The 23718-nt window shown below is 44.0% G+C and overlaps 1 protein-coding gene across 1 annotated transcript; it reads right to left on the bottom strand.

Annotated features, from left to right (window-relative positions):
• Positions 1 to 3004: 3004 nt before the first annotated feature.
• Positions 3005 to 23143, bottom strand: LOC103056619 (uncharacterized). Its single transcript, XM_007427751.3, has 7 exons — positions 22934 to 23143; positions 12388 to 13349; positions 9051 to 9102; positions 8828 to 8930; positions 8123 to 8265; positions 7131 to 7376; positions 3005 to 6376 (listed from the first exon to the last, which is right to left on the bottom strand). The coding sequence occupies exons 1-7, from the start codon at positions 23024 to 23026 to the stop codon at positions 5639 to 5641; spliced, it is 2337 nt and encodes a 778-aa protein (XP_007427813.2). The 5' UTR covers positions 23027 to 23143; the 3' UTR covers positions 3005 to 5638.
• Between the last annotated feature and the right edge of the window lie 575 nt (positions 23144 to 23718).

Raw genomic sequence — 23718 nt, forward strand, 5'->3', positions numbered from 1 at the left:
AGGTTGAGAAACACTACTTTATAGGAATAGTGAGTGGGCTGCTGTCTCTACCCTTAAAATCAGAATAATGTGCCGGGCACAATCCAGAGAAATGAATCCAACCTACATTACCTTTTTACGCACCGAAATGACTCTAAAGTACTGTTTCTGTGTCTTGAAGTGGTAACGTAGGGAGTGATCCAAAGATAAGGCAACGGGCCACTCCAGGATTTAATGCCCTTTGTCGCATCTTTTAAGGATGGGCTGGGAGGATTGGCTCCATTTATGTCCGCAGACTTCGGTCTTTTGCTCCCAGCTTCAAACATGTAGAGCTTCCAAGGAATCTTAGGTTAGCCTGTACGCTAACCAGGTCTCATCACAAGCTTGTTGAAATAAAAACCCATATTCTGCTGAAGCAGCGGCTCCTTTTATTCACAGACCATGTTCAGTGGAATGTTGGAGACCCTGTCAGTCTCCATGCTAGTTGCAGGAGAATAAAACAGGGGACCTTGCAGCAATCCGAGGAAAAGTTTGCATTACAATTATTACAATTTTCCTGCCTCAGGGAATGGAGAAAGAAGCGGGGGGGGGGGGGTTGAAATCTGCACAGAGCCACTCAGTCCTTTCCAGGTTCATTTTTGGATGGTCCAGGAGAGGTAACCAGGTGGCATGGTCCAGGAGAGGTAACCAGGTCCCCTTCCAACATTTAAAAAGGACCAAGAGGAGAATTTGGTCCTCCCTCCATTGATGACACACACACCCCGTCCACCGCCACGGCCCTCAGTAGCCAACCAAAATGTAAATACAAGAATTAACAACAGGGCCCCACCTTCCCCAGCTAAATTTACTCCTTCCTCCCTCCGTTCCCATCAGAGAAGTGTCTTCCACGTGACCTGGAGGGTTAACTCCAGAGTTACGATGAAACTATGGAGAGTTGGGACTTTTAAAAAGTTGGCTCTCCGCTCTCAGATGAAATGTTCTGAGCCTTTTTCTTTGCAGGCAAAAAAAAAAAGTTCTGGCATGCTCCTTGAAATTTGGAAACGGGGGAAAAAGGAAACCATTCCAACCCTGCTGAACTTGGAGTTCACGTTTCATCTTTGGGAAATGTCGAAACGCACGATGTCGGCATTTTCTATTCCCCTTGCTTGTTTCCAGGTTTCAGCTCAGTCTGGCATGCAAGCCAAGGTTTGGTGAATAGGGGAGGGGAGGATGGCCTTAAATATGGCACATACTTCTGTTCCAGACCAACTTCCATCAAAACGTTTTTGCCTGATGGGGTGAAATTGAAGGCCAATAATGCCATGCTTTAGATGATGGGACTGTGCGTACACCATGATCCACCAGTCTGTCGACACTAAATTTATTTTTGTGGACATTGCCTTCCATTATAAAAAGAAATAGATCAGAGATCAGTATGTTGGAGTGCTCCAGATGTTTTGGATTCCAACTCGGTGGGGAGAATTGTGGGGGGTAAGCGCCATACATCTCATAGTAACAGTAATTCAGCTCTTGTTTCCTCAAGCCTGTTTCAGTCATTCAGAAGGGAGGTTGGGAGTTGCTCCCAAAGCATCTGGAGGGAGCTCCAGTTTGCCTGTGCCTAGAAAATCCTACTTTCTGTGCATTAGGAAATGGAAGTTGTGCAATGGAATGAAAAGGTGTTTTTTTTCCCTTTCACCCCGTTACATGCATATTGTACCTTTTCTAATCAAAATATTAACTTTACACCAATGTCGATGGGACTAAATCAATCTCTGAACTTTTAACCAGTTCTTTAATTGTTGAAGGACACCCTTGTTCACAGTATTACACACTTCTTGTATGTTTTGGTCCTTTAAAAAAAAAAAAAAAGTATGGTTTGGCCAGGTGATCCTTACAGTAATCCAATTTCATAAACTCTGCTTGATGTTTCAAACTGAACACTTTCTCCAAAGGGCAGGCCTTCCACTTCCCACCCCAGCCCTGCGAAGAAAGGAAAAACATTGAGAGGCAGAACTGGTCTGTGTTTTAGGGGGATTTTGTGGGGAAGAACAAGGCAGGTTACATTATTAGTTTTTTTTAAAAAAAATCTCTCTGGGATTTTTTTCTGGCTTATGGCTCTTCCAACACTTTGAGGTGATTTCCAGAATTAAAAGGAAAAAAAAGCTTGCTCAGAGAAACTCTGCTTCTTTATTTTGGTTAGCATATTCTGTTTGCCTTCAGTTTCTCCAGCACCAAACCCACATCCAGGGGGTTGGAATAAATTGTGCAGTTGTAACAAATACAGCAAACAACTCTTACCCTTTATTGGACACTTGATCTTACAAGATGATAGATTCTTCCTTCCGGGCTGGCCAAGGTCTGAAAACTCAGCCTAGCTGCCTGACTCCGCGTCCTAGACGACAACACGTAAAAATGCCTATTTTACAAGGACAGAATTTCGGCTTCTTTATAAAAGCCGGAAAATTTACCCCGCGAGCCTTGCTCAATTCATAAAGAAAAAGATGAAGACATGGAGGAACCCAAAGGCAGGTCTTTCTGGCCCCCGTCGCCCACAACTGCATTCTTGGCCGCAATGATCCACATGGCTTTAAACCAAGATGCCCGTCTTGGGCTGGCTGGTCTGCTACAGCTGAATTCTAAGCAGTGTTTTTCTTTTGAGTTGGGGGGGACAGACCAGGGCTTCCCACTCTCCGTTGAATTCCCCACCGTTCTCCAAAGCCGTGGGCTTTTAAATGTATCTTCACATCTGCCCTGCCCATTCTGCTTGGCCTGAGAGTATCTGGGGAGAGAAGTGTTCAGCAAACCATCCTCAGCTCCGAGCGTCACCAAAGGATGCCTCAAATGAAATCTTCCCCTTCCAGTAGTAACTGAAGAGGAGATCCTAGATTTGAACAGTATCCCCTGCTTGTGGCTGGAAGTACGCAGGAGCTGCTCTGCCTTGCAACAAGACAGAAAATTGGGGGGGGGGGGAGAGAAAAAATTTCTATACAAAAGGGATGAAGGCATCTGGATCAGAGAAGAAGCCAACTGCGAGAAGCGAGCTAAGGAAATCTGTCTTCGGAGTACAGCATCTATTCAGATGCGTTTGTCCACGTTGCAACCTTACATTTGATTTGGGGCCGTGCTCCCTCCCGTCTTCCAAATACAACGTGGCTTCTTTCCCAAAGGCCTCCCCTTTAAAAAAAACCTTTCAGACAACATGCCTAGTCCATAACAGGATGTGGAACAGCAACTGTGGCATTGCAAAGTAACTTTTGGGAGAGGTTGCACTCAAGTAACGCAATCCCTCCACGTCATGTGGCTTGGAATTAAGGAACACAGATTTTGGAGCCATCTGTGGCAGTTTCACAAGTGTGAGCTCCGGGTACCATCTTTCTTTCTACCCAAACCAAGGATCATACGAGTAGCCAAATATTTTAGGTATTTTGTATTTATTTTTTTTAAATGTACACCTTTCAGACATACCTTCTGCACTGATCATGCAGTTAAGGGTATGAAAATTTCATAGAGAAAAAATCCATACAAATACACGCCTTGGTTTCTTTGAAGCAGCTTTTTGGAGGGAGAGAAAAATTAAACAAGCTTCTTATATGTTGATGTTTTGCAAAAACAAAAGGAAGCAGCCGGGGGAGTTGTGTATGTGGAAGTTGCTGGAACTAAAACAGTTGCTTGAGCTAGAACAGATTTCCCAGCAATCGTGGAAGATTAAAGTGAGATAGGAAAACAGGTTTCCGTTCAAAAGCACTATAAATTCTGCTCATCTTTCCCCTACTATGACTAAATCCAGTGCTCCTATTTTTCAGAGAGAAAATACTTCATTTCAAAGTGCAAATGTGCACACATGCACGCACGCACACACACAAATCTTAAGCCCCTCCATAACTGTGCCCAGTATGCTAAGCTAAAGCAGATGGAAGCTTAAAACAGCAGGTGAAACCAGAAATTAATCTGAGTTAAGTATGTTAGGAGCCAGCCTTAAAGCTCCCAGACATAGCAGAAAAACGAAAAACAAAAATGCTCTATTTGATAGAGCTGGATTTTTCCCATTCCTTACTTGGCACCTGTTTTCCAGCAGATATTTCAAGGACTTTCTCAAACAGCTGTCTGAACCAAATGCAGGACTTCGGAACACATTCCCTTCTATTCGAGTGTCCGGCGAGTCTGAAAGTCTAAATAACATTCCATGATAAGGCCATGAAAATACCAGTCAGGCCATTAGGTGCAGTCAGATTTGGAAACTTTCTCTTGGTTCAGGTACAAAGGGTGCGTAGTTGTAGAGAGCATCGTCTTGCACAACTAAGCCACAGCGGTGCCCTGTTTTAGTGGCGACCGAGAAGCATTCCTTGCTAATAGGGGGTCAGCCAAACAAAGCATGGACCTGGCTGTAAAAATAACATCCATGTTGGCTTGACATCTTATCCATAGCCTCCTGGCCAGCTCAAAATACTCAACCACCACAAAAGTGGAACGTGTACCCCATGCTCCAATACTAATTCCCGAGGGCAATTTGCTGTAAGCATCCAATCCCCCAGGTATTTCAACTAGCCTACAAATATCGAAAGATCCCTTCTTGCCAATCATTTCTTGAGTGAGAAATTTCAACCGGTCAGGGCATGGGTTGAAAAGCGTGGGGCGGTGTTGATTCAAAGTACTGGCCGCTTAGTACCCACCCACAACCCTTTAAACCAGATGCGTCTCCTCCCAGGCTTGCACTGCTGTAATCGTGGGATCCCAGAAAAGACACAGCTGCTTTAAGGAGCTTCAGGCAGACGTGGCGCGAGTGCCCTCACCTGCTCCAAAGCCCACATTTGCCTTCACGTCTGAAGAACCAGCCTCGTCAAAAGACTTACCCTGCTTTCAGAATTAACACACTGTTCTCCTTTGTGCAATACATTTCAGCAATACCACAACTTCAGGAAAGGGCCTGAGTGTAGGCAACACGCCAACCCACCAAAAGTTTAATCCAAGCTCACCCAAACTGAGCATGATGTGTTATGTGAATGCAAACCCTGTTGTTGTTGTGGGTTTTTAATCAACCTGACTTTGGACCGCCGCTTCATCAGCTGAATCCGGTGCTTCTCACTGTAGACCCTGTAGGAGGAGAGTTAGGGTTCCTAATGTTGATGTCTTTTAATAAACTCTGTTAATCTGGAAAGGTGCCACCAGTCTCCTCCTCACATTTGTTTCTTGTATTTTTTTTTAGCTACCGCAGTCCTGCTCACTGTCTTCCCTATTTTTGCAACCATAATTAAACTTCAGTAGAACTTCAGAAGCCTTCCCCAACCGTGGCCAGAATTTGGTTGATTTCATGCTAAGTACTGCAACCAGAACAGCCCCTTTGCGTGATAAACCTGATAGGCGTTAGAACAGACAACCCCTCCCAGTTCAAACACAACTTTTAAAAGAAAACAAAAAAGCTGAGCTGCTTATTCCAGAGGGGAAACGTCGGGTGGTCTCTATGCACCACAACCAAACTGTGCACCACAGCGTTGGCCCCAATCATTGCATGCAACTTAGAAAAAGTGGTGGGGAAGCAAAGGAGCACCGCTGAGTGCAGGAATATGCCCCTAAGCAGAGTTAAGGATGCCTCTCAATGCTGTCTGTGCAGAACGGCTCTGTTCCATCTCAAAGGAGCTTTTAGTCTTCCTCACTTCTAGTTCCACAAACCAGGAACTTCCAATTAAAGTAGCATATTCGGACAAGTTATTGAATTGAAAGAGGCCAGTGACTCTGATGTTTGGTGAGCGCCAGGAACATACGTTTCATTCCTGTCACCTTTAAAGGCATCTTGGCAGGAACTGGAGCACTCCCCCCACAGATCCATGCCCATCCTGGTTCTGGTGGACTCATCCAAGCCTTCTTGAAGCGGCAGGTCCACCATCTGCTTCTCCATCTTGGCCGTTCCTCCTTCATAGATAACAGCATTTGACTCGGAAAAAACATCTACATATTGATTTGTATGCTCTGCTAAAACCAAAGGCTGCTGATCATCCGCTTCTTCAGAAATAACAAACACTGGCTTGGGCCCATCCATGTCTAAAGAAGAATCCTTGGATTTGGAACAGTTGACAATGTTGCTTTTCAGCCGGATGGGACCGTCTGGAGCATCCTTTCCTCTCAGACAGGGATTTTTGACCAGGGACAGAGTGCCTTCAACTTTAGAGTGCCCAGGAAGCCTTGGGTGGCTGCAGCCAGGAGAACTCGTCAAGGAGCCAAAAGAAGGGTTTGCAAACTGGGATCTTCTCAAGTTGCAGCCACCAGTCAGCTTCCGCTGTTTCTGTGCCGAATGTGTCAATGGATAGGAGGCGGTACTGGCCAAACCATCCAAATGGGACAGTTCAGAAGCTCCTTCTATTTCTCCAGCGGAGGTAACTTTTTGAATACCGATGGGCTGGTTTGGGGTTGGCGTAGAAAAACTCTGGCAAGGAACAAAAGATCCACATCAACAACTTTGACAAGCAGATGAGAGAAAACAGAGAAGAGGCATTCCTGAAGGCTCTTGCAAGCAGTTTAGATAGATATAGATAGATGAGAGAGAGAGAGAAATATAGAATAGAATAGAGACAGAAAGATAGAGAAAGATAGGAAGGAGAGAGAGAGAGAGAGAGAGAATAGAGCAGTGTTTCTCAACCTTGGCAGCTTGAAGATGTGTGGACTTCAACTCCCAGAATTCCCCAGCCAGCAGGAGAGATAGAAGAGCGAGAGAGAGAAAAATAGAGATAGATAGATGATAGATAGATAGATAGATAGATAGATAGATAGATAGATAGATATAGATAATGATAGATAAATAATATAGATGATAGATAATGATAGATAAATAATAGAGATAGATGATAGATAGATAGATAGATAGATAGATAGATAGATAGATAGATAGATAGATAATGATAGATAAATAATAGAGATAGATGATAGAGAGAGAGAGAGAGAGAGAGATAATGATAGATAAATAATAGAGATAGATAGATAGATAGATAGATAGATAGATAGATAGATAGATAGATAGATAGAGATAATGATAGATAAATAATAGAGATAGATGATAGATAGATAGAGAGATAGAGATAGATGATAGATAAGAGAGAGAGAGAGAGAGAGAGATGAGAGAGAGAGGTAGACTTCAAAGCCACCCCATCTGCTTCCTTTTCTCCCCAGGCACAAATACTCACTCCGCTCTTCCCCAGCTTGGTGAAAGGACTGTTGGTCACCCAGCTGCACCATCGCTCCTGCAGCTGGGGAAACGGGGCCAGGAGATCCTGAAAGGTGCAGGTGCGCTGTGTCTGCTGCCTCAGATAAGAGCTCTTGGGGTGGTCCCCCCAGGAGTCAGGCACCCCACTGCCGGGCCCCGTTTGCTTGGGAATCAGCCATTCTGAAACCGAAGTGGGGTTTGTGGTGCTTCGCTTCAACGTGTGGTCCTAGGAGAGAGAAAACACAGGGGAACGTGGAAAGACTGCACAGAGTTTTCTCGTTTTTTTCAAGCAACGGCAAACATTGCAGAGCCGGATCGAAAATTCCTTCTTGAGTCACAGCTTGGTTTTGTTGGAAAATTGCTGTAACAGCAGCCAGCGCCCCCCCCCCTGCCCCCCAATCAGTGCCTATATTCAGATCAGAGCAAGAAGACATGCACAAAATGTTGCCTGAAGTTTGTTTATTAAACGTAAACAAGCATTCAAAACATTTGGCTGGCGAAAATGAGATAAAAACAGGCAAAATCTGGACAGGAAAACATGACCGTGATCTCTCTCGGCACAGAACTTTCCAGAGCCACTAGAAACAATCCTCCAGTGCTAATTAGTGTGTAGCAATTAGCAAGGGAATGACCTTAATTATTCCAGCTTTAACCCTTTTATCCTTCTTATAGGACATAAGAGCAGCAGAACAGAAATAGGAGGAGGTCACCAGGTGATCTTTCCTCTGTTCTGCATGACAACGGAAACCATTTGATGGATAGAGGTGATATATCCAACAGGATGGTCTAAAGAAAGGCAAGACCTCAGAATTACGTCTGTTCATAATCACCCCATATTAAAAGTCTTACGGAGGTTAAGGTGAACCGCTGAAAGTCAGTCGACTTGGACTTTATCATCAACTTTTCAAGACAACAGAACGGAAGGACTTAAAAAAAGACCATTTCCCTGGAAACCCAAAACAGGTTCCTCACCTGCATTTTACAAGAGGTAAAACTCAAGCAACCAGGTTCTGGACTGGCTGAAATAATAAAGACCTCATCACTCCCCGTCACAGCTGACATTGAAGATGCATCTAGATCGGTGATGGGTTCCAGACTGCCAGAGCAAGATGTGACTAAAGAAAATGCAAAAATGTATTTATTTGCATCAGAGATACAGCGAGCACATTTTCAGAATCATTTCTAACCCATCCTGTATTCTTCTCAGATGCTCTACAGCAGTGTTTCTCAACCTTGACAGCTTCAAGACGTGTGAACTTCAACTCCCAGAATTCCCATGGCTGGCTGGGGAATTCTGGGAGTTGAAGTCCACCCATCTTAAAGTTGCCAAGACTGAGAAACACTGCTCTATAGTCATGGATCTCCTCTAAACTGAAGACTTCCACTGAGTTTCTATTCATGTCTTCTATCATCTTTCCCTAATCTCGTGGACCTCTGGATACATTGGACTTTGCTTCCCATAATTCCCTGGCAGCGGTCCAAAAATAACTAGATGTGATTAAAGGATGTACATTAGCAGTTCATTACTTAATCCACGCTCAAGGAATTTTTAATACTGTTTGGTTGTGTGGTAAAACAGCTAGGATGAAATGGAGTCTCCTGCGGTTGGACCCTGAACAAGAACTCTCTAGTTACAAAGATCAGACAACACAGCCCACCTAACATCTTCCTGCTTACCGAGGCCATTTCCTCCAACTGAATGGTTGTTGTTTTCATTTTCCTGACCAGGGATCACCAGCTGGAGCTCACTGACATCCACACCGGCGTTCTGGATCTGACTCTACAATGCAAGACATTTCTCAGTCAACCTCTTCAGGCAACCGGTCAGCAACCAGCTTCAAAAGAGGGGAACCAAGTCACAATGCAAGTCCATAGAAGGACCTCAAATAATTACACTAACCTCTTGGTCACTGTGGACTTCCAGAGAACTCCTTTTGAGACATAACTTCCACCTAGGAAATAAAGAAGGAACAGGAACCATCTCAATCATTTAGTTATGAACAGTCCTTCATATAGAAAGGTAAAGACTTCCTTGAGCTGAGTTGGACTCTTGCTAACGGCACCCTTGCAGTGTTCTTGCGTTACAGATGTGATTGCCCACTGCCTTCTTCTGCGATCTATTTTGACCTCCCAGTCTAGCCAAAAGTCCAAGATTTAGTTTTTTTTTTTCCTTTAGCACAGAAAAGAAAGGGAACAAATCCTTAGAAATGTATACAACCTGCTTCCAGGGAAAAGTATAAACAGCATGGTCCAAAACATCTCTGACATCATATCATTTGGTGCTCATTTTGGCTTGGCCGTTAGATAGAACTAGTAACTAAGTAGAAAGAGGAAGAAGGGTAGATGGACATGAAACGATCAGGAGTTCTTGTTTATAGGAGCTGGTCTAGACAGAAGGCAAGGTAACTTGCCTCAATTTGGGGGCAGAGTAATTTTGAAATCAACATGAGAGCTGGCTAAAATCAGGCCACAGATTGTACACTCCAATTTTGCCCAATGTGCACATCAGGCCATTAGGGCTTGTTAAACATAGCATGATTTTAAAAATCCTGCTAACACCGTTATCCACAGGTACAGGATCCCTGTTCCTTCTTAGTAAGTGAAACCTAAGGAAGAAGCTCATCTTCTGTGTTCTCCCAGACGAAGTGAGAGAGAAGCCCCAAGATGGCTATTGACACAGGTCACTGTTGGGACCTGTAATTTGACAGTTCAGATACTCCACATTTTGCAAAGTTTGGTGGTGGGGGAGGGAATTCTGTTGCAACCTCTTTGTCTTCACAAAGGTAAATGAAACTAAACAACCCAACCTTGGGTTCTGCAGGGCACGGTTCATGTTCACGAAGGTGGCCAGCCAGATTCAGGGCCAGCTTCCTGGCCAAAAGTAATTAGAAGTATTGGCCAACCAACAACTGAAGCTTTCATTACTTCTCCAACCAGTAAACAAAGAGATCAGTGTGGCAAAAATCTTGGAGAATCCCCAGAGATTTTGCTGTGGTTGAGGAGAATGAATCTCTGGGCATTTACTGATGAACTGTCTTTTCTCCTCCCCCACTCATTTACACACACAAACACACACCATGAAAACAATGTTAGGTGATCAACACAGCCAGAATTTGGGAATTTGGGAATTTGTCTGGGCTGGGCTGCTGACTGGGGCCAAGCTGCTACTTTTAGCCCACCAATGAAAACGAGAAGGAGATGATGAATAGAAGGATCTAGAGAAGGAAATGCTACAACAGTTGCTACTTGTTATGGCCTCAGAAGGGCACAGAATCGCAGCATGGAAGGAGAAAATGCTCCCCAAACAGACAATTTGGGGCCCATGCTCCCCAAACAGACAATTCTGCTGTGCATGGGTTTTCCTCAACAATTGAGCAATTAAGTTTGCTGCATTCTGATCGGCATTGCACCAAGGAATGGGGGTTGAATGCTGGGGTCTCTGAGACTCAATAATGAGTCAGTCCATTAACTGGATTCCTGTATGGGGTGCGGGGAGGAGGTTGGACTTCAAGGCTTTAATGGTTCCTTCTAATTCTCTGATTCTGTGATTGGAATAAAATGTTCCAAAGTGGAATGATTTGGGGCAGGAGTTTCCAACCTTCCACACCTGTCCTATTATCTCCCCACCTGGGTTCCATGCCAGCTTGGGAATTCAATGCAGCAGATCATTCATGTATGTGGATTCTTATTAGTGGATCATGATGTGTCCTACAGTCCTCTATGGTATCCTCTCTTTCAGCGATGGGCAGTGACTACTGCATTAAGAGTGTTTCCCTACTGCTGAGTTGAAATGCTCTCTAGTTATCCATAAATTAGTAGAAAACTCTACCAACACAAGACTTGGTCTCCTCGTTACCAATTGCTTCTGTTCCTCATCATTGCAGTCACCCTTGACTTCCCTTCAAGACCGGAGGGACTAAGGATCACAGATATTATATACCTTAAGATGTTCTTGAACAATGTCAAGATAAGGGAGAAAATACCACTCCAACAGTTAAGGACTACTTAAGCCTGGCTTGTTCATGGATGGGATGAAGGCATGCAGGCATAGCAGAAATAAAATATCTTGCCAAGGTATTTGGGCCATGTTTAGGTGCCAGTTATGAAAGAATTTGTATTTCACCTCTGTTAGTTAGGCCACTGTTTGCTGGATTTTTTTTTAATAAGCCACAATTGACTGGATTGACATTTGATGATAAACTATAGACAAGGTCTTAAAAAGCCACAGTTACATTTGCAAATCTACTAAGTCAAAACTAAACCTTCATACAAGGTGTGAACTGGCTGCTGATTTAAAGCTAATGATGCTTCTTGATGTATTAATCTGAGTAATTAGTTTATTAATGTGTATTAAATGCATTTTACAAAAACATACTCACCAACTGATTAGTCAGAAGCACTGCATTATCCAACTTGTGATGTTTAAGAAGTGGTCAACATTTTATGTAAACTATTTAGTCATTGTTTAAAAAATTATTCATGTATTAATTAAGCAATGAATAATATTCTCCCAAGCCCCTTTTCCTTGTGTTAGAGAAGCATCACTCCATTGCACCATTAGCGTTGCAGCTTAAAGTGTGGGACTTGGACCTCAGAAACACGGGTTCAAGTAGGTCTGAATTATGACTTTTTTTTTAAATTATGTTGTAAATCTTAATACTTTATATTGTTTTGATACAGTGATATTTGTACAGTATTGACTGAAAATTATTAATACTCTAATGTTTAGATGACTTTGACCATTAAGGATGAAAAAAAAGAAAGAAGTATTATATCAAGATTAATTACAATTGAAGATCTCAATGTTAATGAGTTTAAGATTATTTGGATTTTTCATCTGAGGCATGTTTGCCTCTGTGGGCCACCCTCCATAAAAATAATCACATTAAAAATTATATTCCATATAATTTGCAATATTCCCTTTGTATTTTTACAAAGAAATTGGGAATAGTAACTAATATATTATATGTATTATTCTGCAATAACAATCTGATTAAGTATGATGTCCATCCCATCTAATCAAAGTTACTAAATTTTAGTATTCACACTCCTCCAATAGGTTACAATTAAGGTTCGATGTTCAAATTGTGTGTGTTTCTTGCCTGCTTTTTATTAAAAGGCATGAAAAGAAATAACTTTGACTTAGTTTTAGAAATGATAGAAATGCAATGAATAAATAAATTCAAAGACTAAGACTTCAACACAAAATGAAGAAGAGTCCGCCATCTCACACTTACCTACATGCAATACAGAGTGAGGATAACAGAATCAATGCAAAGAACAGGATCCCAGTTATGACTACCAGCATCATCATATTCTCTTCTCCATCCTTGACATCATTTGTAGCGATCGTTTCTGTACCGTTCTTGTATTCGAAGAGCATCGCAAACCCTCGCCCACGATTGGTGGTTGTGATCAGCTCCACAATGACTTCCACCATCTTAAGAGAAGATCCAAAGGTCATATTTTTGTTTAAGGGCGATTTTGTCCCACAGAAGCGAGAAGAAAAGGCAGTGAGGTCTGAGACATATAAGACATCATTGGGACAAGCATCAGCTGAGAACGGTGGAGTGGAAGAGATGTTAACTGGCAATATCATTGTTGAAATGCCAACATCTTCTCCAAAAATCACCTTTCCTAAATGTTTCTGAGGAACTTCGGCATTCTCCTTAGCAGGATGATGAGCAAAGAATATTTTGTCCACCAAGTCCTTATTCTCCTGTTTTCCATCAGACATTTGTCTTGTCAAGGTATCACTGGTTACTCCCTGGACTGGGAATTTACTTGGTTGAGTAACAGCTACTTCTTTGGGTTCTCCTCTTGGATGGAATTCCTCCCACTCATGGTTTTGAGAAGTAGCTTCTGGAAAGCCATCATCAAGCTCTTTTGGGTCAAGATCATGGGGAACCGAAGTCTTGGCAGGAAAGATGGTGCTTGAAGACTCTGTGGTTTCTTCAGTGTGTGAAGAATCCTTGTTTGTATTTTTTGTAAAAGAAAAATATCCGTCCCAGGCATTCGGGTTTTCACTTATGCTTTCAAACACATCAAAATCAAAGATTTCCAACAATAAGTATGTCTTAGCAGGAATAAGAAATCGCCAAATACAGTGCATCCCTGATGAATAATTGTTTGGGAAACCAGGAGATAAAATTAAGCCTCTTTCCAATGAATTGAACTGAGCCCCACAAGAATAATAGACCTGAAACAAAACAAAAATGGGGAAAGTTCTTATTTCCTTGAACATAGCATTCACTCCACCAACCAATCAAGTTCTCCTCCTTTCCGACTGCTCAATTCTGAATTGTTTGTTGCTCATGGATTCAAAACAAAGTCATTCCTGTCCTGGAAATATGTTGGGAGGAGAACGAAACTCACACTGGCTCGGAATCTGGAGGGCGCCAATCCAAACACATCGAGTTGTGTCGAGGAAGTTGAGGAAAATTGGCCAGCATAAGTTTGCCTTCTCCATCAACAGAATGGTTGTCCTGTCTGATTTGCTAGGTTAAAGCTATAATATAAAGGTATCTTGTTCAGAAATGTTTCAGTGTTTCCATTCAGCATGGAGGGGGCTATATTAACCTTTAGCTCTATGGTGATGCTTAAATCTAAGGGTATAAAACTTCCGTGCAATTTCGGTGTCAACTTGAAAGATACAAATCCTGTTATCTTTCTCATCCCCCATCAGGCTTGGATAGAACAAAGTTATAAATTAACAAGGCCTTCCTCTAATCACCATTCATTCTCTGGCATTAATTGTGGAGGAAAGAGGATTTTTTTAAAAAAAAAGAAAAGAAAAGAAAACTACAAAGGGATTAAGTCATTTTTAGTCTGTTTAAACACAAAATGGATCTTGGCAAGACAACAGAGAAATCTTACAGAGTCTTTCTATAAGCCCAGATGTGAAAATATTCTAGATTCTTTTCCCCTCGGCCTGAAGTTAAACTCTCTTGAGAAAGGATGTTATTTTCTTAAGTTTTCTCCCTGCTTCATACATGCACCCATGCTTTTCTCCAGTGCATCATTTCTTGATTATTTTTGCACTAAGTCATCTTCTTTGGCTTAGAACAAGGGTTGACCCAGAATATTTGGCTGTCAGAAGCACAGGGGGAGATGAAGCCCCCTTCTCCATTCCAGGGTCAGGCAGTTCTCTCAGGGGTGATACCAAAATGTCAGGGAGTTGTGTCCCTTATACTTTGCCTGTGACACTTGATGCTAACCTGCTGCCTCTTGACGTTCTGGAATGGTTTTTCCTGGTATCTAGTAGGGGACATGCTTCACTGATTCCGAGAAGAATCTTTCTGTTGATTTAAGAGATGGTGGAGGGCAGGGAGAGGGAATCAAAAACCATAACACTCTCCAAGCCCCAGCCCCCAGCCCTGTTTGCTCTACTCTATTTGAAAAGGTCAGCTCAGCAGTCTGTAATTTATTCGGTAAGGTTCAGCCAACTTTTGAATGCATTTTGACAGACGGGAAGAGCGAGGAAAGACGGGACGTCAGAGACCTTCTCTCTCTCTCTCTCTCTTTTTTCCTCCGACAATGTTCCAATCCACAAAGAGGAGTTTCTAATGGATATAAGGCTTTCCTTTATACCCTACAATGGAATTTACAAAAAGATTAAGGACTCCTGTTTCGGAGAATGTGAACATTTGACCATGGAGGCCAAATTCCATCTCTCAGATAAATACATTTGATTTGCAAATGCTCCCTCTGACCTTAGAGCACACCAGCAGAATCCCATGTACTACAATATCTATAGATGCTTTTGCATATACACATTTTAGTTGCAAATGGTACTCTGACCGTAGCAGAGAACAAGAACCACATCAGCTAAAACCAACATATTCTCTCTCACAAACACACAAACTCTCTCTCTCACACATACACACACACGTGCTCCATATTCCAAATATAAACAAGCCATACATATTTGAACCACACCAAACTAAAATTAGTTTGGTTGGCTCTAGGGTTAAAATGTACTTTAGCTTAAATTGTCCAGCATTTGAGGGAGCAAATGAAAAATTGCTGTATGAATAGAATTATACAGAAACAGAGATAGAGATTTATATTAGTGGCTGCTAGACAACTTATAACCCACGTATGGAATTTGGTGGGAATTACCCTAGAACAGTTTTCTTTTTGAAAACTGTTGGTAAGGAAGGTGGTGTTTTAGGATTTCAATTTTCCCCCTAATTTTTCCTGCAGGCCCAAACAATTTTGATATCAAGACTGATAACCATTGTATGCAATGAGATGCAAGGATGAGAAATCTGTATCATGGGTACCAGGTAGCGTGGAGAAAAATCCAGATGACCACAGGTGGAGACAAAGAGTTACCCCCAAAAATCTCTGTGCTGCCATCTTGTGGTCATGCAGAGCTTTACAACCCAGACCTGGTACCCAACATCAGATGTTGCTGAAGATCCATTCCCAGGATCCCTTGCTTGAAGACATGCTAGCTGATGTTCAGCAACATCTGGATGGATCTATCTTCCCTCATCTTGACTTTTTTTAGAGAAATGCTGAGAAAGGGTGGAAGCCTCATCAAATCTATGGGATTTTAAAAAAAAATTCAAACCCAAGGGATTATTGTTGCATTACACCACTGCTTTGTTTAACTGGATTTTATACAGTAAATGCAGCTGTCCCTTTATTAGGAAAAATCCCAGCAAGATTTAGAATTTGCTTTTGATCTTTTGGCTTAGCCAGAAATTATTTTTCCATAGCACCAAATTACTTGAGCTTAGCTGACATGTTTTTCTCTTGCTGGTTACAACATCAGATGCCAGAAAGGTCTGTAGGTAATAGCATGGAAATAGAATACTGTCTGTGAGTCAGTGAAGGCATGGCTTACTCATTCAGAAAAGGTGTGGCTTTCTTTAAAAGAATCTCAAATACAAAACAGCTTGTTATTTCCTTGTGAAATGTCTTTCTCTTTCTAGTTAGTGGAACATCCCAGGTAATTGGGTGGCTTTTGTTCTTCAGAACTTTTGCCCCCCCAAATCACAACTTTGGGAAGAAGGAAGAAAACATGTGGCAGGTTGAAGGCTTCGCAGCCTAATTATGCAATCTATCAATGTGTTGACAGCTAAGGTACCAGTGTATCCTCCTAGCCCTTCCCAAAAGCATTCATATCCTCCCCAAATTCAATTAAACCAGCTACAATTTTTCAAAAGTGCCAACATCTCTTGAAAATTCCACATATTATGGGGCTCCAGAAAAGCTTACTAACTACAATATTGAAGGCTTAGGGTGATAACCTATGGCTGCAAACAACTTGATGGCTTATGTGCCATCCAGTTGGTATCCGCTCTTTGCAACGACAGAGATAGACCTTCTCCAGGATGATCAGTCTCCAACCTGGTCCTTCAGGTTCCCTAATGGCGCATGTCAGTAGACAAGAGAAAGTCAACATTAAGGAACAAGCAAAAGTTAAGCCAACTTTCATTTTTCAAGCACTTTCCCTTCTAGTGAGCATTGTTTCTGCAGCATTTCCGAGGCTCACTTCCTAGCCATAGAATTGTTTGGAAGGCTTGTCTTGTCGAAGATGGTTTGGGTTTATTCCCTACTTTGAGCCAAGTCACACAATAAACAAAATCTATCCATGTTACTTCCTAGGTTGGTCTGCGACTAAGGAATGCGGTGAAGCAATTGCATTTCTGGAGTCTCAGTCATCCTGAATACCTACGCAGCCCCCTCTGTGCATGAAGAAAAGGTGGTCCTTGGGCAGCTGTGTTTCTCCCCATTTTTGCTAGTGGTCTACAGTCTTGTGGGTTGGTTTGGGGTTTTGAAACAAGCAGTCCAAATCATTTTCCCACACTTCAGCATGTGTTCTGAAAACATAGTCCCAAATTGAAATGCTCCAGTTGGGGGGAGGTTGGTTGAGTGACTGATGGACTTTTGAAAATGGAGAAGGATAGAAAGACATGACATTTCCAGGTGATTTTTTCATGACCTGGTTTTCTGTTCCTACCCAGCCCTAGAAAGCTCCATGACCATTGAGCACCACACAAGGTTCAATGTATGGCCATCTTGCAGAAGTTGGACGGACTTCCAGAGTTCAACTTTGCAGAAGTTAAACTGACTTCCATGCCTGGATCAGAGAACATGTGGGAATTTCAACATATATCACCTTGATGGAAGCATTATGGGATATACATATATTATCTTTAAAAAAAAAAATCCTGCTTCAGGAGCATGGATGTTGGCTCTTTCATCAAATAAGCATCAGCCTTCTGAGAAATACCGATGTTATATTTTTCTGTTGGTTCTGTTGTATGTGTGCAGGAGCGTCCCTGGCGATGCGGGACAAAACAGTCTTGATGGGGGTGAGAAACCAAAACGTGTGTAAAGGGCAGGAGGACCTCAACTGCATGCTTGTCATCTCTCCCTGCAAACACCACTGTAGGTATGCATACTTTACTTTTACGAATTAATCTAGGATTGTAGGGATGTTTTTGAGTCAGTCTTGACTTCTGGCACCTATATGAACAGATTCTTGCCAGTTTCTTGGCAGCACTTTCAGAAGGGGCTGGCCCTTGTTTTCTTCTTCTTCCTGGGACTGAGAGAGAGGGACTGGCCCAAGGCCACCCAGCTGGCTTTTGTGCCCAAGGAAGGACCAGAACTCACAGTCTCCTGGTTCCTAGTCCAGTGCCTTTAATCACTCCACCAAACTGGCTGTCAATTAATCTAGTACAGCCACATTTAACGAGAACCCAAGAACTGACATTGTAATGAGTGTACAAGATTCTAAGATGGAAGCAAAGCCATTGGATGCCTAGTCGAGTCATCAGGATCCTAGGGGGTCCTGAACACAATGTCTTTTGCCTCCCCTACATCCTTGGGTGCTCCAGTTCTTTCCCCCTTTCTCAATTTCCTCCTCCTGTTTTTTCCCCCTTACTTTTTTCCTTTGTCTTTCTTTTAAGAAGGGCTGCAGACAATATTGTTGCTGGCTTAGGAGGGGGCAAAAAAGTATAAAGTGCAGTATTTGGGGAAATCCAGATGTTGAGGCCCTAGATGTACATCTTCTATTCATCCCAGGCAGCCTAGCTGTTGTGTTAAAGCAAGCAAATTGAGAGAGAAGGGAAAGGTGGGTTGGTGGTCTTCTCTTCTTCTTCAGGAAACACAGCCCTGCAGACCACATTCGCAACAACAGTCATGGAATCTGCTGGGAAAATTCAAAGACATGCTCAAAGCAAGTCCTTGGGGAGAATTCTGGGAGAGGCTCTTTGTGAGATTTTTTGGTTTTTCAAAGCTATTCCCTTCCCTTCTCCCCTCCTCCCTCCCCAAACAGAGATGAAAACATTTTGGAATTTGGCTTTGTTTTCCAACAGTGCAAAGTAGGCCTTCTTTTATGTAGACCCCTAGGATGTTCCCACATGTTGAGCATGCTACAGAAGGCCATATGGATAAGAAAACAATCCACATGTGGGAAGGGAAACAGGCCACAGGCCATCTTTTTGACTACTTACTCTGGGTTTCAACCTCCCCAAAGGCCTTGAATGATTTCCTTATTTTTTCCCCTCCCTCTTCCCTCTTCAGAAAGTTATCGACCACCAGAGTTCTGCAAAGTTCAGAGTTTATAATTAGTTTTGATGAAAGAGCTTTTCTTACGTTAGTTTTATTTGCAGCTCTACAAGTGGACCAACCTGCTCTTACAGCAAGTATCAAAACTCTGATCCTATCTTGGGTTTCCAAAAAGGGGAACTGAAGGAACTTCATCCTTTCAGCTTCATTTCTCCATCTCCAGGATCCTTTCCACTTTTAAGTGTTGTCTCCATCCAGGTGAGGAAAGCCAGGGAGGCTTCAGACAGCTGAAGACTGCCATGGAAAACAGGAACCCGTGCACCAACTGATCCCTTAATTGGGGAGAGGAATTAAAAGTAGTACTTTCCATCCAACTGAATGAAGATGTTGAAAATAATGAAGATTACATTTTCAGCACCATGCTAAGTAATCACTGTCCTGGGTCTTCTGTTAAAACAAATCAGCAAGACTGCCTTTGTCAAACCTTCAACGGTAAGCCAGGTCAGGAAATGGACACCACAAGAACTAATGGAACTCTACTTTATTGTTCAAAGGTATAATAACAGAAACTTGAAAGCCTGACATCGTTTTTTCTCTTCTTCCCTCTCATACCAAAGAGAGTCAAAGTGGGGCAATCTTGAGTTTCTTCCTCACTCTCTCTTCACTTTGGAGTCTAAGTTGATGTCTATCAAATGACTGTTGAAAACCTTCTTCAGGGCGATCTCCTCTACATCTATTTTTCCAATGGCATTTCATTTCTTCCTTCGGGCAAATTCCATTAAGTGAACTTGACAATAAAGATTCCCTCAGTTTGAACTCAGTTACTGGTAATGCTATGGATGTCCCCATCTAGTTTTCTTGACAATGATGCAGAAGTGGTTTGCCAAATTGTTTTTCAACTTCCCAAGCTAACCTATAGACCTGGGCTGCCTCATATTCTCCTAAATACTAATCAGATTAGAGAGGAAGGGATGAAGACTTCAAACGCTGCGTTCCTCAATGGTCTGTCAAGGCCAAATCAACCCATAGCTTGTATCCATAGGGATGAAAAATTGGTCAAATGAAAGCCTCACGTATCCATGAAAACGTATGCACCCTCACTTTAAAGCATCAGCTTCTGCGCATTTCTACATCTCATGTGGCATCTCATGATGTGACAGGGAATAGAATAGGTCAGCTGGGAAGAGAAGAACATTCATCTGGCCTTTCATTTGGACTCTGTCCAACATCTGCATTCCCCAGCTCTCAAATAGCAAATCTCAACCTTTGAGGTTTAAAATACCTGCAGGAAAAGTAGATCTGGGTTTGGCTGACACTGTGCCCCTAAAGAGAATGCTGGCCTTTTTCAAGTTGGACTTTGGCTTTTTCTGACATGGGTCTTTGCTGAGAGAGTTCTGGGAGTTGAAGCCTACATATCTGGAAGTTCCCCAAATTGGGAAAAACTGAGAGTCTTTATGGAGATGAAAATATGTTAGGGCACCCTGACTGTGTTTGAGAAATTGGAGGTCATTCTACTGAGTAGATCTTGGATGCCAATGTCTTACGCTGAAGCAGATAACGAAAGGGCACATTTTCTATACAGTAGTCAATGCTGGCCATGGTTGACCCAACCTTCCTGTTCCCCCCGCTTTTCTAATGGTGGTGATCTTTAGGGGCTACAAACAACCCTACATCTGTAACAAGCCGAAGGGTCCATTTTTCCCACTTTGGCTGCATTATTTACTACATGGATTTGGCTTCTATTATCTGCTTGGTTGATCTGGCAAGAGACTTAATACAGCAAGCTGTGACTGCAGTCTGGTTGCCAGTTGCTCTGCAGATTTTAATAGCTGAAATGTCATAGACTTTATTAATCAAACTGCATTCTTTGCTAATTGAGGGACATAGTTTCGGAGTTGAAGGGTTTTTTTAATACTTTGCTGAGCTTAGGAGCAAGACTGGGGGGAGGGGGGAGGGGGAAAATCCATCTCAGACTTTGCTCTTTGCTTTGAGAGCAAGTATCTGCAGATGGCTTATTACTATTGTTGTTGGTCGCACAGTCAGCCAGATGTTTAGACTGGATTTGGCCTTTTTGTCCACCTATTGAGTTCTTTCCAAGGACTGTTGTTTGATGGCGTTAAAGGTATCATCACAGAATGGAAGCTGTTCCAAATAAAGCTGCCTTTCGCAATGGACTGATGGTGATTTTGTCCATGCAGAGGGTCTTCAAGAGGTGCTCCAGATGTTTTGGGGCTGCACCCAAGGCGCCTATAACTGTTGGGACTATCTTTGCTTTCTTTTGCCACAGTCGTTCTACTTCTATTTGCAGGTCTTCGTATTTTGTGATTTTCTCCAGTTCTTTCTCTTCCCTTCTGCTGTCTCCAGGCATTGCAATGTCCACTATCCAGACTTTTTTTTTGCCTTTCTTATCAACAATTGTTAAATCTGGGGTGTATTATTATTATTATTATTATTATTATTATTATTATTATTATTTCCAAGGAGCTCAATATGCTATATGTGATCCTACTTTTCCCCCCAGGTACATGGGTTTACAGATCTCATCATTCCCAAGATATTAGTTAGGAATTATCACATCAGAAGAACATCAACTCAAGTTAGAAAAGGTTAGATTAGATTGTGTAGCCAAGTCAATTCTAACTTTCATGGTTTAATGGAGATTCGAATCCAGAACTTTCTTCCTTTGGGTCAGTGTACTGGCTGGGTTCTCCTATCAGATGACAAAGCCACAAAGGGGCTTGCCTAGTTCTAGTTCTATGCAATCTGTGATTCCCAATCATGGCTTATGGTCTAATGTGATGGGGAGTAGATCATTACAGCTAGTTTTAAAAAAAGCATGATTAAAACAAATAGTGACTCAGTGCCAGGTATGAATCCATTGCAAACACACAGGTTTTGGTAGATCAGTGGATCCGACAGAAGCGTGTTCCTATGTTGCTGAGAAGTTCTGCCTGTTATCTTCCTGATCATGCCAGGAAGAACAAGATTTCATCTTTCTGATTCTGTACTATATGAAGGTGAGCAAGCTCTACCTCCAACAGCCAGAACATCTCAGCTGGGTTCGCACCACACACAAAGCCACAAACTCCACCATCCCACGTTAGCCTAACGGAGAGCATGGTACAAATCCTGCTCTGAAACGGCCAGCTGAAGGTCACCACCTGATCTTTTTCTGCTTTTCACGGTGGAAGCCGCCTTGGGCCTCCTGGCATTGTCCTCTTACCAACTTTGAAAGACCCAAGAAGGGCTCTTCTTGCCTGCTCTTTTCTGGCTGGCCCAAAGAGATGGAGAAGGCCACGGATGACAGCTGTCACTTGTGGAGGAGTGAAGAGATGGGGCAGGTTTTGAAAATGAGTCCAGAGCTCCCACTAGGATTGGAGGCAGAAATAACTACTAACGCTGAGTTTCAAGAACCCAAACTGGGCAGCTCAACCCCTTGGCCATTCCAGGGGGCTGGATTAATTGCTTCTGATCACCTCTGCCTCTCCCCCTCCCTCCCCCCTCAACCCCACCGGTTTTCATCGGGTGTCCACCCACAGCCGCTGTGAAAAGTTTGAGAGAATGGCTAGCCAGTGGCTTGCAACTTCATTCTAAAGGGGGCTGGTGGTACGGAGAAGCGTTCCCACCACCGTTCAAGCCGGAAAGCATGCTCCCCCCCGCACCCCTCGCCCCCTCCCCAGATCTGCGTGGGTTCGTTTTGGAAGGCATCCGTGGAAAATGAAATCAAAGAGAGTCCTGTCCGCCTCCTTCCCTCCCACCGCAGAGGATCATAAACAACGGCGAAAGACTCTCCCCACCCACCCATTTTTTAAATTTTTCTTTTCAATTAAACCCACATGGACCCTGTTTGCAAATCCAAGGGGGCCCCGCTCCTCCGGCTCTGCCTCTGCCTCCCCCCCCGCCCAACTTTCCACCGAGCCCGAGGAAACGGAGGAAGAAAGGGGGGGGAAGGCACCCCGACGTGTCTGGACAAGCCCCTCTCCCTCCCGGTTGCCCAAACTCTCGGAAAGGCGAAGCGTAATTACGCACCGAGCCCGGCGCTTTGGAGAGATGCCCGGCTCTCGCGGTCGTCGGGAGCGGCTCTTTCCATGGAGGGTTTAGGGGGAGGGTTGTTTTTGGGGGGGTCCCCTCTATCTGATTGCTCTGCAAAGGAGAGGAAAGCGACTCTAGAGGAGGAGGAGGAGGAGGAGGAAGGGAAGCGCGAGCGAGAGTCCAAAGGGAACGCGCCCCCCTTGCGAAACCTCTGCCCCGGGTTACCTGGCCTTCCGCCCCCCAGCACCAGCACAGGGCGGCCGCTGTCAGCAGAGGCAAGCAGGCGGGTCGGCGGGGCCGAGCGCGGATCCGGCCCATCCTCGCTCCTCCGGTTGCGCCTGCCTTGGGGCGCTGCCTGCTCGGCGAAGCGGCCGGCGGCAGGGCGGCTCAGCCCGTGCCCGCTCGCGCTGGCTGGCCGGCCGGCTGGCTGGCTGCGGGCTGGCTGGCTGGCCGGGCAGGCGCCCCCGCCTGGCTCCCCTCCCCGCCCTCCCCGACGCCGCCCGCCCGCCCGGTCCGCTGCTCCCGCGCGGCCGTCCAGTCGCCTTCCTCGCCGCCTCCCCGGGGCGGGCGGATCACCTGCGACGGAAGGGCGGGGGGGGGGGGGCTTCGCGGTCCCCCGCCTCCGGCCAGCCCTGTTCGGGGCGAGGGGCGCGGGGGCGGCTTCGGCTAACGGGAGGGGCACTGGGCGCGGTTGCACTCGCCCTGGCCGGCTTGTTGGGTTCCCCTTTCATGGGGCTCCTTTTTTACATAGTCTTACGAGAAAAGGGGCAGAAGCCGCCGCCCCCCCCCCGTAGCTTTTCCTTCCTCCTCCTTCCCCTTCCCTTTCCCCTTCCTCTTTTCCTCTTCTTTTCCTCTTCTTCCTCCTCTTCATTTTTCCCGTTTTCTTCTACTACTCCCTTTTTCTTCCCTTTCACTCTACTTTCCTCCTTCTCTTCCTCCTTCGCCTCCTTTTTCCCTTTCCTTCCCTCCCTCCTTTTTCTTTGTCTCTTTCCTTTCTTCCTCTCTCCCTT

Source organism: Python bivittatus, unplaced genomic scaffold, assembly GCF_059951505.1.
Source record: "Python bivittatus isolate LINGU-HERP-01145 unplaced genomic scaffold, Pbiv_v1 ctg000100_np1212, whole genome shotgun sequence".
Taxonomy (NCBI): domain Eukaryota; kingdom Metazoa; phylum Chordata; class Lepidosauria; order Squamata; family Pythonidae; genus Python; species Python bivittatus.

Bases quoted from the DNA above. Each gene is read 5' to 3' on its own strand.
- LOC103056619 (XM_007427751.3), bottom strand. From the start codon at position 23,026: ATGGGCCGGATCCGCGCTCGGCCCCGCCGACCCGCCTGCTTGCCTCTG. The intron at 9,103-12,387 runs GTAAGTGTGAGA...TTTATTTCCTAG, and splicing joins TCACTCTGTATTGCATGTAG to GTGGAAGTTATGTCTCAAAA. The intron at 6,377-7,130 runs GTGAGTATTTGT...GTTCCTTGCCAG, and splicing joins CCAAGCTGGGGAAGAGCGGA to AGTTTTTCTACGCCAACCCC.